At 43.0% G+C, this 16,811-nt stretch overlaps 1 protein-coding gene across 1 annotated transcript in view; it reads left to right on the top strand.

Moving 5' to 3' along the window:
- Positions 1-377: 377 nt before the first annotated feature.
- The window catches only part of NLN (neurolysin), a 54,889-nt gene continuing 38,455 nt past the window's right edge, over positions 378-16,811 (top strand). The window contains exons 1-9 of the mRNA XM_075269817.1: positions 378-454; positions 4,181-4,437; positions 5,990-6,138; positions 6,686-6,793; positions 9,472-9,574; positions 11,936-12,096; positions 13,718-13,853; positions 14,998-15,364; positions 16,122-16,323. Of these exons, the coding sequence (XP_075125918.1) occupies positions 417-454; positions 4,181-4,437; positions 5,990-6,138; positions 6,686-6,793; positions 9,472-9,574; positions 11,936-12,096; positions 13,718-13,853; positions 14,998-15,364; positions 16,122-16,323 (1,521 nt within the window). The 5' untranslated portion in view covers positions 378-416. The remainder of the gene's footprint in view (positions 455-4,180; positions 4,438-5,989; positions 6,139-6,685; positions 6,794-9,471; positions 9,575-11,935; positions 12,097-13,717; positions 13,854-14,997; positions 15,365-16,121; positions 16,324-16,811) is intronic.

Here is a 16,811-nt window from a genome sequence, read left to right on the forward strand (position 1 = left end):
TCCAAATTATTTCCTTCAAACCCTAAATCAGAAGCCTCCTGCTATACCGTCCTCTACCACTAGATGGTGCGCTATACCAGGACGTGTTCAGTGGATTGACAGGTAAGCACCGCCCGCCTCTGTTCCTGTGCGGCCATGTTAACTGAGGGCAATAAGACTGCACATATTCGTGAGTAATGTCAGCCTCTCACTGGTTATGTGTCAGCAGCTGGTATAGCACATGTCTTGTAGGGTATTGACGCTAAGGCTGCATGAATTTGGATGCTGGTGCGGAGACTACGACACTGTGCTGAAGCTGCAGCTATTGTTTGCACCGGTTACCGGGGAGACTTGCCCATATCAAATATGTCTGCCATCTTGTCCTTGACATGTGGCTAGTAGCCATGCCTGGGAGTGCACACTGAGCTGTCCAGGTCATGTATGCAGCACGTCTGTGTGTGGTCACCTTCTGCAGGTACCTGCATGTCAGCTATTTACTGGCTAGCTCTGCCCTATGGCAGGTGCATGCTGGGAGTTGTAGTTCCTAGTGGCAGAGGCTTAGGCTAGTACTGTGTACTGGGATGGCGTATCTAGTGATGACGTTATTGTATGCTGGGACTTGTAGTTGTATACACCTGAATGTCCTGTGATCTGAAATCATATAGTATGCTGAGACTTGTAGTACTGCCTGGGTTCCCTTGTGGAGGCATTGTAATGCATGCTGAGACTTGTAGTGCTCTGTACCTGGGCCCACAGTGACAGATTTTATGCTGGGAATTTTAGTTCTGAATATGTTGGAGTCCAGTGATTTGTTATCTAATTTGTTGTTTGCTGGAGCCTGTAGTTCCATGTAATGGGACATTTACACATTTATTCTGATATTTTATGATGGGACTTCTGTGTATTTGAGCTTCATGTGTTATGACATTATATTGTATGCTGAGACTTATAGTACAGTACTATCTAGGCTCTCCAGTTGTGGCATCATATTGTATGCTAGGACTTATAGTTCCAAATATTGAAACTTTTGGTTTATTCTGGTATTTTATGAGGGTCCTTGTAGCTCTGGATATCTGCAGATGACTTGTAGTTCTGGATATCTGGAGATTTCTTGTAGTTCTGGATATCTGGAGATTTCTTGTAGTTCTGGATATCTGCAGATGACTTGTAGTTCTGGATATCTGCAGATGACTTGTAGTTCTGGATATCTGCAGATGACTTGTAGTTCTGGATATCTGCAGATGACTTGTAGTTCTGGATATCTGGAGATGACTTGTGGTTCTGGATATCTGGAGATGACTTGTAGTTCTGGATATCTGGAGATGACTTGTAGTTCTGGATATGTGAGCTTATGCCATTATACAGTCCTATGAAAAAGTTTGGGCACCCCTATTGATCTTAATCATTTTTAGTTCTAAATATTTTGGTGTTTGCAACAGCCATTTCAGTTTGATATATCTAATAACTGATGGACACAGTAATATTTCAGGATTGAAATGAGGTTTATTGTACTAACAGAAAATGCTCAATATGCATTAAACCAAAATTTGACCGGTGCAAAAATATGGGCACCTCAACAGAAAAGTGACATTAATATTTAGTACATCCTCCTTTTGCAAAGATAACAGCCTCTAGTCGCTTCCTGTAGCTTTTAATCAGTTCCTGGATCCTGGATGAAGGTATTTTGGACCATTTCTTTCTACAAAACAATTCAAGTTCAGTTAAGTTTGATGGTCGCCGAACATGGACAGCCCGCTCTCAAATGATCTGAAAACAAAGATTGTTCAACATAGTTGTTCAGGGGAAGGATACAAAACGTTGTCTCAGAGATTTAACCTGTCAGTTTCCACTGTGAGGAACATAGTAAGGAAATGGAAGACCACAGGGACAGTTCTTGTTAAGCCCAGAAGTGGCAGGCCAAGAAAAATATCAGAAAGGCAGAGAAGAAGAATGGTGAGAACAGTCAAGGACAATCCACAGACCACCTCCAAAGAGCTGCAGCATCATCTTGCTGCAGATGGTGTCACTGTGCATCGGTCAACTATACAGCGCACTTTGCACAAATAGCTGTATGGGAGAGTGATGAGAAAGAAGCTGTTTCTGCACGTACGCCACAAATAGAGTTGCCTGAGGTATGCAAAAGCACATTTGGACAAGCCAGCTTCATTTTGGAAACAAAAATTGAGTTGTTTGGTTATAAAAAAAGGCGTTATGCATGGCGTCCAAAAAGAAACAGCATTCCAAGAAAAACACATGCTACCCACTGTAAAATTTGGTGGAGGTTCCATCATGCTTTGGGGCTGTGTGGCCAATGCCGGCACCGGGAATCTTGTTAAAGTTGAGAGTCGCATGGATTCCACTCAGTATCAGCAGATTCTTGAGAATAATGTTCAAGAATCAGTGACGAAGTTGAAGTTACGCCGGGGATGGATATTTCAGCAAGACAATGATCCAAAACACCGCTCCAAATCCTCAGGCATTCATGCAGAGGAACAATTACAATGTTCTGGAATGGCCATCCCAGTCCCCAGACCTGAATATCATTGAACATCTGTGGGATGATTTGAAGCGGGCTGTCCATGCTCGGCGACCATCTAACTTAACTGAACTTGAATTGTTTGTCCAAAATACCTTTATCCAGGAACTGATTAAAAGCTACAGGAAGCGACTAGAGGCTGTTATCTTTGCAAAAGGAGGATCTACTAAATATTAATGTCACTTTTCTGTTGAGGTGCCCATACTTTTGCACCGGTCAAATTTTGGTTTAATGCATATTGCACATTTTCTGTTAGTACAATAAACCTCATTTCAATCCTGAAATATTACTGTGTCCATCAGTTATTAGATATATCAAACTGAAATGGCTGTTGCAAATACCAAAATATTTAGAACTAAAAATGATTAAGATTAATAGGGTTGCCCAAACTTTTTCATAGGACTGTATTGTCTGCTGAGGCTCACTTGTAGTACTATAGACCTGGGGCCTCTAGAGGTGACATGATGTATGCTGGGACTTGTAGTTCTATAAACTAGATCTTCATGTTATTTGAAAATATTTTGTATACTCGGGCCTGGTTCACATCTGCCGTCAGGTTTCCATCCGGGGAGTCTGCTTGGGGAAACCTATATGCATTAAAAAGCAGATTTATCTATTTATTTATTTATTTATTTATTATTTATTTATTTATGTTACATATTTATGGAACTCTCAGGAGCACCTTAACGTGGCTCTATCATTGCCAAAACGTGTTTTGAGATACTGATATGCCTGAATAGTCTTTAGGCTAAGGTCCCCACGTTGCAGAAACACAGCATTTTTGTTGCAGATTTTGTTGCGTTTTTTTGAGCCAAAGCCAAGAATGACAACAAAGGGAATGGGAAATATAGGAATACTTATACTTTTACCTTTTGCTCAAAAAACCGCAGCAAAATCTTCAACAAAAAAAGTTGCGTTTCTGCAATGTGGGGAATTAGCCTTAGGCTGTATTCACACAGAGTAACGCCAGCCGTTTTTTGTGTGCTTTTTGCACATAGCGCCGCGTAGCGCCGCGTTAACGCGGCTCTATGTGCAAAAAGCACACAAAAAACGGCTGGCGTTACTCTGTGTGAATACAGCCTTAAAAAGGCTATCAGGTGCTGCCACTAGGTTTTTAAACGACCCCCCCCCCCCCCCATTTTTCTTAAATATTGGTAAAACCAATATGCTGATGATGCTCATCGAGCACTCTGGGCATTCCCCAGGGCCAGCGAGCACTACCCTGCGTCATACCCCTTTCACACCCCTCCGTGGCTTGTGCTGTGTTATGCCCTCCTCCACACTTGCTGTAACCGCCTCCACCCAGTCTCGCTCCTGCGCTTTCAAATCCCGGACATGCGCAGTAACGCTCCGTTCTGAGCGCTACTGCACGTGCCCAAGCGCCATTTTCTTGTAGCTCACTATAGAACTCAGCAATGATAGAGCCCCTTTAAAATAATGAACATAGGAGTCCCCATGTGGAGCAGATTGGATTAAAGCAGATACATAAATGCTGAATGCTGCCACCTTGTGGTTTTGATCGTGTGAATATATGTGGCATATTTCTTTAACATGTTTGGTTATAGTATTTTTTCAGGAAAAGTGGAGTTGACCCATCTTTCATCATGCAGGAATTTCACTCTGCTATATTATTAATATAATTGTTATTTCCATTTTTAACCACAGGTTACAGAGCAGGAGATTTGTATTTAAGATGACAATGGGGTCCGAACATCCCAAATCCATCAGAATGGCGTCTAATATGGTGGCCAATAAGAACGTCCTGCAGTGGGACTTAACTCCAGAGGATATTCATACCAGAACGGAAGAACTTATAACAAGTACTAAGAGTGTGTATGATGCCGTAGCTGCCCTGGAGATTGAGAAAGTCACGTATGAAAACACTGTCAAAGTTTTAGCCGACCTGGAACTAGAATATGCAGGTAATAGTCATGGCAGTAAAGTGGGCTCAGAGCATCAGCGAGAACGTCACATGAATTTGGCCATAGACATTTTAGACATAAACTGATTAAAGGTAACAACCCCTGTTTATAAGCCCTATTAGAATATGATTATATCTGTGTAGAAGTCTCAGCCTGGAGCTTATTTTTTTGCAATGTGTGGAGGGGATTAGCCAGAATCCCATCCACTTTGCAGATTCTGAAAAACGCAGCATTTCTGCCTCTGCAAAATTGCGCTGTTTACACTACGTGGGCCCTGGCCTTAGGATTATTGATGTAAGAGCTGCATGCTTGTATTACAGGGCGGCCGTTCATCTGAGTGACCGTCATATAATACTTTATCTTCCCTGACATCACTGGTCTGAGCGAGAATATGCCCTCTTAATATTCACCATTATAGTCATGATTTCAGTTTATAAATATATGTAATAATTCATATAGATTTTCTAATATTTTACTAATTTTAAAATATTGTTACAAATACGTTTTTGCTTTGTGCCAGTGGAACAAGTGAGGGTTGATCCTTTTTTTTGTGTAGAGAGCTGTAGTTTTTGTTGGTACCATTTGGGCGGACAATGACTTTAAAGGGCTGACGATGACAACCTCTCATCAAACCCCTCTACATTTTGCGGAAAGGGCTTCCACATATCAGGGGAAATTTGCAGAATACTAGTTCTCTCTGATTTTAGGTGCTACAGGCAAGAGCATATGCCATATAGAGATGAGTGAGTAGTATTCAATCGAGTAGGTGTTCGATCGAATACTACGGTATTCGAACTACTCGTACTCGATCGAGTACCACTCGCTATTCGAATGGAAAAGTTCGATGCAGAACCAGCATTGATTGGCCGAATGCTATACAGTCGGCCAATCAACGCTGGTTCTTCTCCTACCTTTAGAAGTCTTCTCCGTGCAGCTTCCCCGCGGCGTCTTCCGGCTCTTCATTCACTTTGCCAGGCATCGGGCCTGGGCAGAGCCGACTGCACATGTCCGCTTGTAGTGAGGGCATGCGCAGTCGGCTCTGCCCAGGCCTGATGCCTGGCAGAGTGAATTCAGAGCCGGAAGACGCCGCGGGGACGCTGCACGGAGAAGACTTCTCGGAGGATCCAGCCCGACCCTCACTCGTGGACTTGGTAAGTGTAATTTGATTAAACGTTGCCTACCCCTGAAACGAGCATTTTCCCCCATAGACTATAATAGGGTTTGATATTCAATTCGAGTAGTCAAATATTGAGGGGCTACTCGAAACGAATATCGAACCTCAAACATTTTACTGTTCACTCATCTCTAATGCCATATACTCCCATGCAAAATATTATGTACATGTATGTTACATGTCAGGAAGGGCCTATTAAAAACAAAATTGTGCATGCGGTTGAACATTCCAGTCCCATTCATGGAAGACCTTTAGATGTTGTAAATCAGAATAAAAGTCTGACCGGATATAGACGTTTCTCCAGGAGGTTCTGTTTGGTGAACCTGTTCGTTTCATGAACACTTTTCCTCTAACCAAAACTTTCTTGCTGTCCCACAGTGGAGCGGAGCATGTTAGACTTTCCACAACATGTGTCCCCGAGCAGAGACGTGCGGATGGCTAGCACACAAGCTGATAAAAGGCTGTCTGATTTTGATGTTGAGATGAATATGCGGGAAGATATATTTCGAAGAATTCTCCACTTTCATGTGAGTACAATATGGTGGACACAACTCCTTACCATCCATTTTAAGAAATTGGCATTAGCACTCCTGGTTTGGACTTCATAAATTACATCTGAAAACCTGAATGTGTGAACACACCCAAATACTAAGGGACCACAAGACTGGTCCACTGCATGATGTCTGCTTTCAGACGTGATTCCAGTGTGGTCCACCCCAAGTTTACAAAGAATAAAAACCGCGGCAAACACGCAGCAATTGTTGATATTCTGTCTATTCAAAACCCGTAGCACAAGAGATTTTTAACGTAGCTTGCAGCAAGTTAGCCACTGGTGGTTTTGCAGTGGCCAAAGCTAGTCTGACATATCCACAATGTGGCTGCATGTTATTGTATTATGGCTGGAAGACCTTGATTCCAACCTTCTGCGTTCTACCAGACAGAACTTAGACCCTATAAACTCTATAGACCCTGACCCTATAAAACCCTATAGAGTCAGGTCCACACTGTATGTTACAGCTCAGGGTCATACTATTATGCTCATGTGATAAATCTGCTTGTGAATATTGTTTATAGAAGACACAAGACCTGGAGAAGCTGCAGCCGGAGGTCAGGCGATATCTGGAAAAGTCAGTCCAGCTTGGAAGACGCAATGGACTCCATCTTCCTGCAGAAGTACAGAGCGTGAGTATTACAGAACTGCGTATACAAGTTGTCATTTATTATGCTACATGCACCAAATGTGTACGTGTGCCGCATCCGTGGTTGAACGTCACAGAAGACACATGGATGATATCTGTGTGCCACCTGTGGCTTCACTGACCCATTCATTTGTTCAATGAGCCTGGATGGCAAAATGGCCAGGTATAGGATTTGTGATGAGTTTTAACCCAGGCTCACAGACCAGGGATTATACGCGGGCGTATGTATGGAGTCATAGAAAATACACGACTAGCACTCTATCAATGCACGTGTTTATGTGCATGAAGCCTAACATGTAGCTTATAGTGAACATGTATGTCTGTTCACTATAAACTAATATATGTCTGTGTATAATAATATATATATAGAGAGAACACTTGCGCCACCTAGTGAATATTACTATGAAGTCAAATCAAATAGGCTTTATTGGCACGTCCGAATAGATATTTGGCATTGCCAAAGCTAGTAAAGGGGTGGGGGGGGGGAGTTGGAGTCGGGGGGGAGAGTTGGGGGTTGGGGGGGGAGAGTGGTGGGTATGGGGGGGTGGGGGGGGTGATTTGGGTATAACAGTCCATGGAGTCTCATCTTCCTCTTAGTTGGTGACTGCTGTATGGGGTGGGGTGGGGGGGGGGTGATTTGGGGTATAACAGTCCGTAGAGTCTCATCTTCCTCTTAGTTGGTGGCCGTTATATGGGGAGGTGGGGTGGGGGGGTGATTTGGGGTATAACAGTCCATGGGGTCTCATCTTCCTCTTGTTTGGTGGCAGCTGGACACGTATTGGGCAGCGATCTCCACAGTGGCCTCTTCTTCTCCCAGTAGGATGTAGAGTTTCCTCTTCTCGTCTGCAGATATGAAGTCTGGGATGTGGGCAGAGAGTCTTTGGTAGTAGACGGCCCTCACAGCTGAGTATTTGGTGCAGTGTAGCAGGAAGTGGGTCTCGTCTTCTAGGGCCCCCTGGTCACAGTGCTGGCACAGTCTGTTCTCCCGTGACTTGTACGTCTGCCTGTGTCGCCCCGTCTCCATCTCCAGGCTGTGGGCGCTCAGTCTGTACCGGCTCAGGGTCTGTCTGTGTTTGGGGTGGCGTATTCTCTCCAGGTAGGTGGCCATGGTGTAGTCCCTTTGCAGTGACTGGTACACAGTGAGTTTCTTGGAGTTATTTATTGCGCTTCTCCATTCCTCGATGTACTGCTCTCTGTCTCTCAATGGCTCCTTTTATTTGATCCTTGTTCAGGGCATGTTGGGGGTTTTGGCTTGGCAGATGGCTGATGCTTGGTTGGGGGATATCGGGTTTGCTCAGGGCTCTGTGACTCATCCAGGCTTGGTGGTGGTAAGAGCCAGGGGAAGTATATTCTGTATGATATCTTTCAGTGTTGTATGATTTGTTTTATATCATTGTTAGGCTAATGTGCAGACTTGTATGTTTTTTGCTTGTGTCAGGGGTATCTTACTTTACATCCTCCTTGTGCAAGTCTGTCATACCCATAAGATCATGCAGCCGATCAATTTTCTGGGATATAATGTGTGTGTACAGAGACTAAACTGACTTATCAGGGAGTTGGTTTATAAGTACATGGAGCCGCTGAGACTTCTGCAAATTGGCAAATAATTGGTCTAATTCGGCCGATTATGCCATGCACTTAGTTTCATCTAACAGACCAACATGTCCCATTTTAACCATTCACATGTCCAGCAGACAGACGCCTGCTGTCGGCCATCGCAAACAAAGGAGTTCATTTTTTAACTGACTTTTAAAAGGGGTGTAGTGACATGGAAGGGGGCCAGTGTCACTACTCATACCCTGCCCACTTTCGCGAAAGCGTCAAAGGCAGTGTTAAAGAGAATAAATGATTTAATGTGGGATATATTGTAATACAGTATAGGATGCCTTATTGAGACACCACATGATGGTTGCCTGTTTCGTAGTACAGTGTCAGGATCAGTTCACACTGTGTTTGCAGTGTATGTAGGGAGGCATACAGTAATATTTATCACTTATAAGGTCACATGTTAAAAAACCCCAAAAACATGCATTTATAAACCATGCTCTGAGTATTCAACTACACTATTCCATTCAGTTGAAAAAATGTTATACTGACATATAGGAGCCCTACAGATGCAGAGAGGGGCACTCTTTGCATCTAGACGTTGGATACGTATGATATATATTTCTACATTTTTTCTGGTTTCATGCACCGAATGGACACTGACAGCACAGTGTGAATACATCCTTACAAGTTCAGAGAAAGAGCGGCACTATAGCTTAGCTCCAATTACTGATTCTCAATTGACACATACCTGGCTTGAGAAAGCGCCTGTGCCGGCGCGAAACGGCTATTGCCCACGCGATGCATGTCATTCTCCTGGTTTGCTTTACCTTCATTTCTTCAGTAAAAGACTAAGTTTTAAGAAATAACTTCATATGGGTGAGTGCCCTCCGTTCTTTTTTCTCTTCTTGTGAATATCCTTATAAGTTCTTTGACTCCATATAGCCTCCAGGACCTTATACTAGACAGAAATTCTCGGTAGATGTTATTGTACTTGGTGATTCATTCTCTCCATTGTGCCTGTGTATCTCAGTTATGGGTCAGCTTTCAGTCTCATTTGTTGCTATTATTGAGGTTTTCTTCTCGTTTCATTTTTTTTTTTGTAACTTTACCCAGGAAATAAAAGTCATGAAAAAAAAGATCAGCGAACTAAGTATTGACTTCAACAAAAATCTCACCGAGGACAACACAAGTCTCGTGTTCACAAGAGCAGAACTTGGTAAGTCTGTGTTTCTTCCATAACCTTACTGTAGGCTTGCGATGTATAAAGTGATTGAGGTTACCCTGTATCAATAGGATAGGGAATAACTTCATGATTGGTGGGGGTCTTATCGTTGGGACCTCCAGTGATCCTGAGATTAAAGAGGACCTTTCATCACTTGGGGCACATGCGGTTTTATATACCGCTAGAAAGCCGACAGTGCACTGAATTCAGCACACTGTCGGCCTTCACAATCTGTGCCCCTGGTGCCAATACCGTTCTTAGTCAATACTTGTATTCCCCATGTAATCACCATTCTGGAGCATCTTCTTATAACTCTGTGTTGTGCTGTTCCTCTGTTATTCCTCAACTTTCCTAAAAATTTATGACTAAGTTGTCAATTGGGTATTACTATTCTCATTGTTATAGGGGTCTATCCCTACGTAGTCCTTACTTTTGGCGCTGATTGGAAAGTAGGAGAATGTAAAGGGACAACTCACCAACTAGTAATGCCCAGCTGTCAACTTATCCAAAATTTCTAGTAGGAATAACAGAGAAACACACAATGCAGAATATATTCTCCAGAGTTGTTATATAATGAGGAATATGTTTCTTCACTAAAACAGACATGTTGGGAGAGATGACAGATCCTCTGTAAAAGTTGAAGGAGTTTGCCAAGACTTTAAGACTGAGGACCTTTCCTTAGGATAGGTGATTAATACCCAACTGGTTGGTGGATGACGTCCAGCACCAATACCGATCAGCTGTTATGTCATTCTCTCCCACAATGGGATTTTCAGAGAACATAACCATATTTAAATTTGCAGAGAACATTTTTGCAAAGTTTTAAGAATTTTTGGTAACCATCCTAGTGGTGACAGTCTGTCCTGATCAGTTGCCAATGGATATGACTATGAATGCAGAAACTTTCTACGGTCTGGAACTTGTTAGAAACCCTGCCATGATGTCCTTATTGTGGACAGGAACTCCTGGGTTTGGCTACAAAATGAATGGGAAATAAAAAGACTCTTTGAGGGTAAGTTCACATGGGGTTTTTTGGTTCGGAACCTGAGACAGAGGCCGCCTGAGGTTCTGCACCAATATACGGGTAGTTACAACTGGATGCCGGTGCAGTGCACTGGCATCCAGTCACGCACTCCGCTCCGGACTAGGCCCAATTTAATGGGCCTAGTTGGGAGGGAGTGTCTTCAGGCGGATGTCGTGAGGCGAATCCACCTGAAAGAATGAGCATGTCGCTTCTTTTTCCAGAAGCTGGAACAAACGTCTCCCGGAAAAAAAAACTGACCGGCTCCCAATGATTTAAATGGAAGCTGTCTTTTTGGTCAGGATTTTGAGGCGGATATGGCCTCAAAATCCTGACCCAAAAACCCCTTGTGAAATTTACCCTTATACTTCTCCTCTCTGCTCACCCCATTCCTAACTTTAGCTTCAAAAACTGCAGCAAAATCTACAACATAAATAGCGACTTTTCCGCAACGCGGGGCTTTATCCTATAGTGGGTTTCCGGACCCAAATTGATTTTTCATACTGTTGACACCTGGACCCCACACAGATCAGCTGTTTCAACAGCATCCGGTGCCAGAAGCTTGTATGTGCAGCACTGGACCTATTCAAGTAATGTAGGTGGCGCATTCATTTATTAAGTAAAAAACTATCAAAACAACCAGGATCTATGTGAAAAAAAAAATAATAGCCCCATACCCCCACACCCCATGAATTTCTGTTGTGAACCACATTTTTTGGAAAGCTGAATTCAGATTCACTAGGCAGAGCTGAAGAATCCTAAATAAAACCTGTCTGACAATATTAAGTAGGCTAAAAGATCTCAAAAAGCAACACATTATGCCCCGATCTCAAGAAATTCAAGAACTGGTGAAAAGCAAAGTCATTGACATCTATCAGTTTGGAACAAGTTACAAAGCCATTTCTAAGGCTTTGGGACGCCAGCGAACCTCAGTGAGAGCTATTATTCACAAATGGAGAAAACATGGAACAGTGGTGACCTTCTCAGGAGTGGCCGCCTACCAAAAATACTCCAATAGCGCATTGACGCTAAAGAACCATAAACAACACATGAAGTGCCTTGCCTGAATCAACAATAAGAAAGAGACTGGGCAAAAATGGTGTCCGTGAGAGAGGCAAAACCAAAAGGCTCAGCTCACAGTGGACAAAAAACATCCTGATAATCCCCAATGTTTGGGAAAATATTAGGTTTAGGGGGCAATTACTTTTTCACATAGGGCCCTTAATAAATGAAATAATTATTGAAAAACCTGCATGAAGGATTTACGATATTGTCTACCTGTAAGCATTCATGAATGTCAGTAACATTGGTCTCTATTGTGGTATATTTTACAGAGGGTCTTCCCACTGACTTCGTAGACAGCCTAGAAAAAACAGATGACAACAATTACAAAGTAACTCTCCAGTATCCACATTACTTTCCTGTTGTTAAAAAGTGTTCTGTTCCGGAAACTAGGAGGAAAATGGAGGCAGCTTTCAACAGCAGGTGTATGAAGGTGAGTATCTACAGTCTACATTGTGTCCTACCCCTGACTTACACATTCTAATGATTATAGTATTAAATATGGTAGACAATACTGGTTCAGTGGTTTCTGTATTCACATTAATGGGGATGTCTCATAATGACATTGCTTTGTTTAATTAGCCTAGTTTGTCCCATAGTGGTTACTCCACACCGTATAATGTCCCATAGTGGCCCCTCCACGCAGTATAATGTCCCATAGTGGCCTCTCCTTACAGTATAATGTCTCACAATGGCCCCTCCACACAGTATAATGTCCCATAGTGGTCCCTCCACACAGTATAATGTCCCATAGTGGCCTCTTCACACAGTATAATGTCTCACAATGGCCCCTCCACACAGCTTAATGTCTCATAGTAGCCCCTCCACACAGTATAATGTCCCACACTGGCCTCTCCATACAGTATAATGTCCCATAGTGGCCCCTCCACACAGTATAATGTTCCATAGTGGTCCCTCCACACAGTATAATGTCCCACACTGGCCTCTCCATACAGTATAATGTCCCATAGTGGCCTCTCCACACAGTATAATGTCTCACAATGGCCCCTCCACACAGTATAATGTCCCATAGTGGTCCCTCCACACAGCTTAATGTCTCATAGTAGCCCCTCCACACAGTATTATGTCCCACAGTGGCCCCTCCACACAGTATAATGTCCCACAGTGGCCTCTTCACACAGTATAATGTCTCATAGTGGCCTCTCCACACAGCTTAATGTCTCATAGTGGTCCCTCCACACAGTATAATGTCCCACAGTAGCTACTCCACACAGTATAATGTCCCATAGTGGCCTCTCCACACAGTATAATGTCCCACAGTAGCAACTCCACACAGTATAATGTCCCATAGTGGCCTCTCCACACAGTATAATGTCCCATAGTGGACCAGTGGACCCTAGTGTTTGTTACAAATTTTGAAAAAATTTTGGGTTCGGCCAATTCCAAATATTTTAGGGTTCACCACTCATGAACTATTATACTCTGGGGGTCTTAAGAGAGTATAATGATTGAAGACCCTGCAAAGGTGATCAAATAACTAACAATAGTGTTACTCGCTTCTCTTGGGCTCCAGCAAGAACCTTTGGGCCTTCCAATTGTCTAATATTGATCACCTCTCCTAAGGATTTCTTTATAGTTAAAATTATGTTTTAAAGATCACACTGGAAAAATCTTCTTCGGATTTTCTTATATTAATAGAAATCCTTAAACATCGACATAAGTATGTATCAGAGATCAGATAAATATGATTTTCTTATATATAACTGTAAAATATAATTGTTTTTAAGCTGGAATTCATTTTTTCCATCATGTTTTCCACTTTGACCCTTTATTAATGTCCAGTTGGTCTTGGTCTGAATTCACACATACCATAATTGTACACCCCAGATAAATCTGCTGTAAAATCTGCATGGCTTACATCTTTATTATGATGCACGTTGCTGTGGAATCGCTAAGTGTGAAATTCCAGCAAATCTACATCAAAATCTGCAAAAAGAGCTGAATATTCAGAAGCCTTGTAATGAAGATATGTCTTAGATGATTTATCTTCTGCATCTTCCTATGTGATGAGGTTTTTTTTTTCTTTCTTTTAGGAGAACACTGCAATACTTGAAGAATTGATAACCCTTCGGTCTAAGCTGGCAGAACTTCTGGGATACCAGACACATGCAGACTTTGTACTTGAATTAAACACGGCGAAAAACACAGGCAATGTATCTACCTTTCTAGGTAAGTCGTAGTTAAAGGGGTTGTCCACATTCTAAACAGAAGTGTAAAAACAGATGCAAGAAACACTACTCAGCTCATCGTTTTTATACCAATCCAGCACTGACACCTATATGATCCTCCTAACCAGCATGTGGCCACTACAGCCAGTCATGTGCAAATGTCATATGTGTGCTACTGCTGGCATCACCGCCTGCGCAGTTCTTCAGTGAAGCTAAGAACGTACACCCCGTCTTTGCTACACATTTGCTGGAGATTCAGGACATGCGCACTGAAGCTGAGGTGTACTCCTTTGGCTTCATTGGATAACTGCGCTGGTGGGGTTTACAGGGGCAGGGGAGGTATAAGGGTCCATTCACATGGAGTTTTTTGGTGCTGAATCTTGTCAGAATCCACGTGTAAAAAACCCCTCCCCATAGAGTTCAATGGGTTCCGCTAGCTCTTTTTATTCCGCTAGCGGAAAAAAAGCTTCCTTCAGGTGGATTCTGCCTCCTAAAACCAATGGAGTCAATGGGAGGTGGAAAAAAATCCACGTGCTATTGGCAAAAAAACGCATGGAAAAAACGCTATCAGTTTTTTCAAGGTCCATACACTGTGCTGGAGAAAAAAACATTTCCTAATTCCTGAAGCAGATTTTTTCCTCACCAAAATTCTTGCCAAAAACTCAGTGTAAATGGACCCTAAGGCCCCGTTCACACAGGGAGCGGATTGACGGATTTTGGTCCTGAGAGTGACGTGGGAAGCCACGTCACAATAGGGTCAAAATGCGCCTGCCACGACTGTCGCGGCTTCCCCTTCCGGTGTATTCTCAAAAGAATGGGCCTAACACGGAGGTTGCTGCCACGAGGCGGGCGCCAGGACTGAACCAGCCGTGGAATCCGCCTGGAGAACGGTCATCTCGCTTCTTTTTTCCGTGAACAGCATGTTGCCTAAGTACATAGACCTCCATTGGGAGGGGGTGGATTATGACGTGGATTCAGTGCCAAAATCCGCCCCCCTCTTGCCCTGTGTGAACAAGCCCTGAAGGTTTTTTAATTTTTTTCAGACACAAATGACTATTACAGGGAAATTTGGGACACTAAACCCCTGGTCTAGTGGGTGGTTTAGTGTCCCAAATCCCAAATATTTCTTGTACGTCTCTTTATAGATAATCTAAAGACAAAGGTAAAGCCTTTAGGTGAAGAAGAAAAGTTGCTTATTTTAAAGATGAAAAGTAAGGAATGTGAAGAAAGAGCTTTGGAGTTTGATGATAAAATCAACGCTTGGGATCTACACTACTACCTCACCCGCATTGTGGAGACAAAGTACTCTGTAGATCAGGAGAAACTACAGGAGTATTTCCCTATGGAGACAGTCACCAAAAATCTGCTGCGCATCTACCAGGAATTGCTCGGTCTTCGATTTGAACGTGTGGAGAATCCTCATGTGTGGCACGAAAGTGTGACTCTGTACGCCGTATATGACAGTGCCACTGGGGACGTTCTGGGGCAATTCTATCTGGATCTCTACCCAAGGTAAATTTGATGCCTTATTATACTACACATATGGCTACCGAAATGCAGATAAGGATAGTGGGAAATAGTCAGTGTGGTACTGTGGACAGGTGATAAAGCAGTGACTTAGCTAGCATTGGAGCCAAGGGTCATCACTAGGAAATCAGTCTGAATGCAACAGACCAGAAGATGATCCAGGATTGTAGTCAGGAACCAGAACTAGAAGTACAACAGGTACCTAATGGACAATGCAAAAGGAAAAGGCCAGTGCATGGTCAAGGAGGTTGCCCAAGCCGAATGCTGTAGTTCAGGTCACTTGTAGGCAGGCTATGTTATCTTCAGATGATGGTTGCTTTTCAATCCATTGCTGAGCTGGGGAAATAGAAGAGCTACTATGTGATCTAGCGGACAGGGAGACATTGCTGGAGTGGTGTAGGCTTCTAGTTTAGGTCTGGGTTTAGTAGCTGGCAGTAGTGTGTAGTAACAACAGTATGTTCATAAATTTCTCAATTTTCTAGCAACTTGTAAAATCGCCTCCTCATATAAAACTTTATAGACTTTATAAATGCAAGTTGTGGCGCCTTGAGTGGCTATCTCTTGGAAGTAATTCAAGCCGGTTCCATCTGAGCTATCTATTCTAGTTAACCCTTATTTACATGTAATACTCGATGTAAGAAATCTGTTTCCCACAAAGCAAGTGGAGCTTAGGATGCTGACAGTCCTATGTTAATGTGGTTGATGTAATTGGTCCTTATAACAAGTCTTTCCTTATCTTAAGGGAAGGAAAGTATGGGCATGCTGCGTGTTTTGGACTACAACCCGGCTGTCTCCTCCCTGATGGAAGCAAAATGATGTCTGCAGCAGCAATGGTGGCAAACTTCAGCAAGCCTTCAAGTACGCGGCCCTCTCTGCTCAGACATGATGAAGTGAAAACTTACTTCCATGAGTTTGGCCATGTCATGCACCAGATATGTGCACAGGTCAGTATATTTTTGATTGTATGTACTGACAATACCCTGGTGGATCATCCAACCGAGAGCTAGAGCATGTGAATTGACTATGCCATAGTAAGCTGAAAGATACTTGGCTAAATAAGCTAGTTAAAGGGTTTTCCCATAGAAATGTTTTACAGAACACGGTCTCTTTAGATTTGGTAGTTGGGGCTTTTACTGATCCCATGAACACGCCAGTATTAGTCCTGAATACGCAGTTGGTAAGGTTTAAAACAAAGACAGAGGTCCCTTATGTACAACTTCTCATCCTACTGTGATGATCCAGAGGAAGGCAAAAAGCCCTGTGAAGGAAACGTGAGTTGCACCATATTGGAAAAATTCCTTACCAACTCCAAATCCGGCATTCAGTCTTAATCCCTGGGTCAGTGCCCCATCTCTAGAAATCTAGTACCCATAATGTGCAATATTAGATATATTTAGTCTACGTTCGCATCTGTGTTTTGGTGCCTGGCACA

This window comes from Leptodactylus fuscus, chromosome 1, assembly GCF_031893055.1.
Source record: "Leptodactylus fuscus isolate aLepFus1 chromosome 1, aLepFus1.hap2, whole genome shotgun sequence".
In the NCBI taxonomy this organism is placed as follows: Eukaryota; Metazoa; Chordata; class Amphibia; order Anura; family Leptodactylidae; genus Leptodactylus; species Leptodactylus fuscus.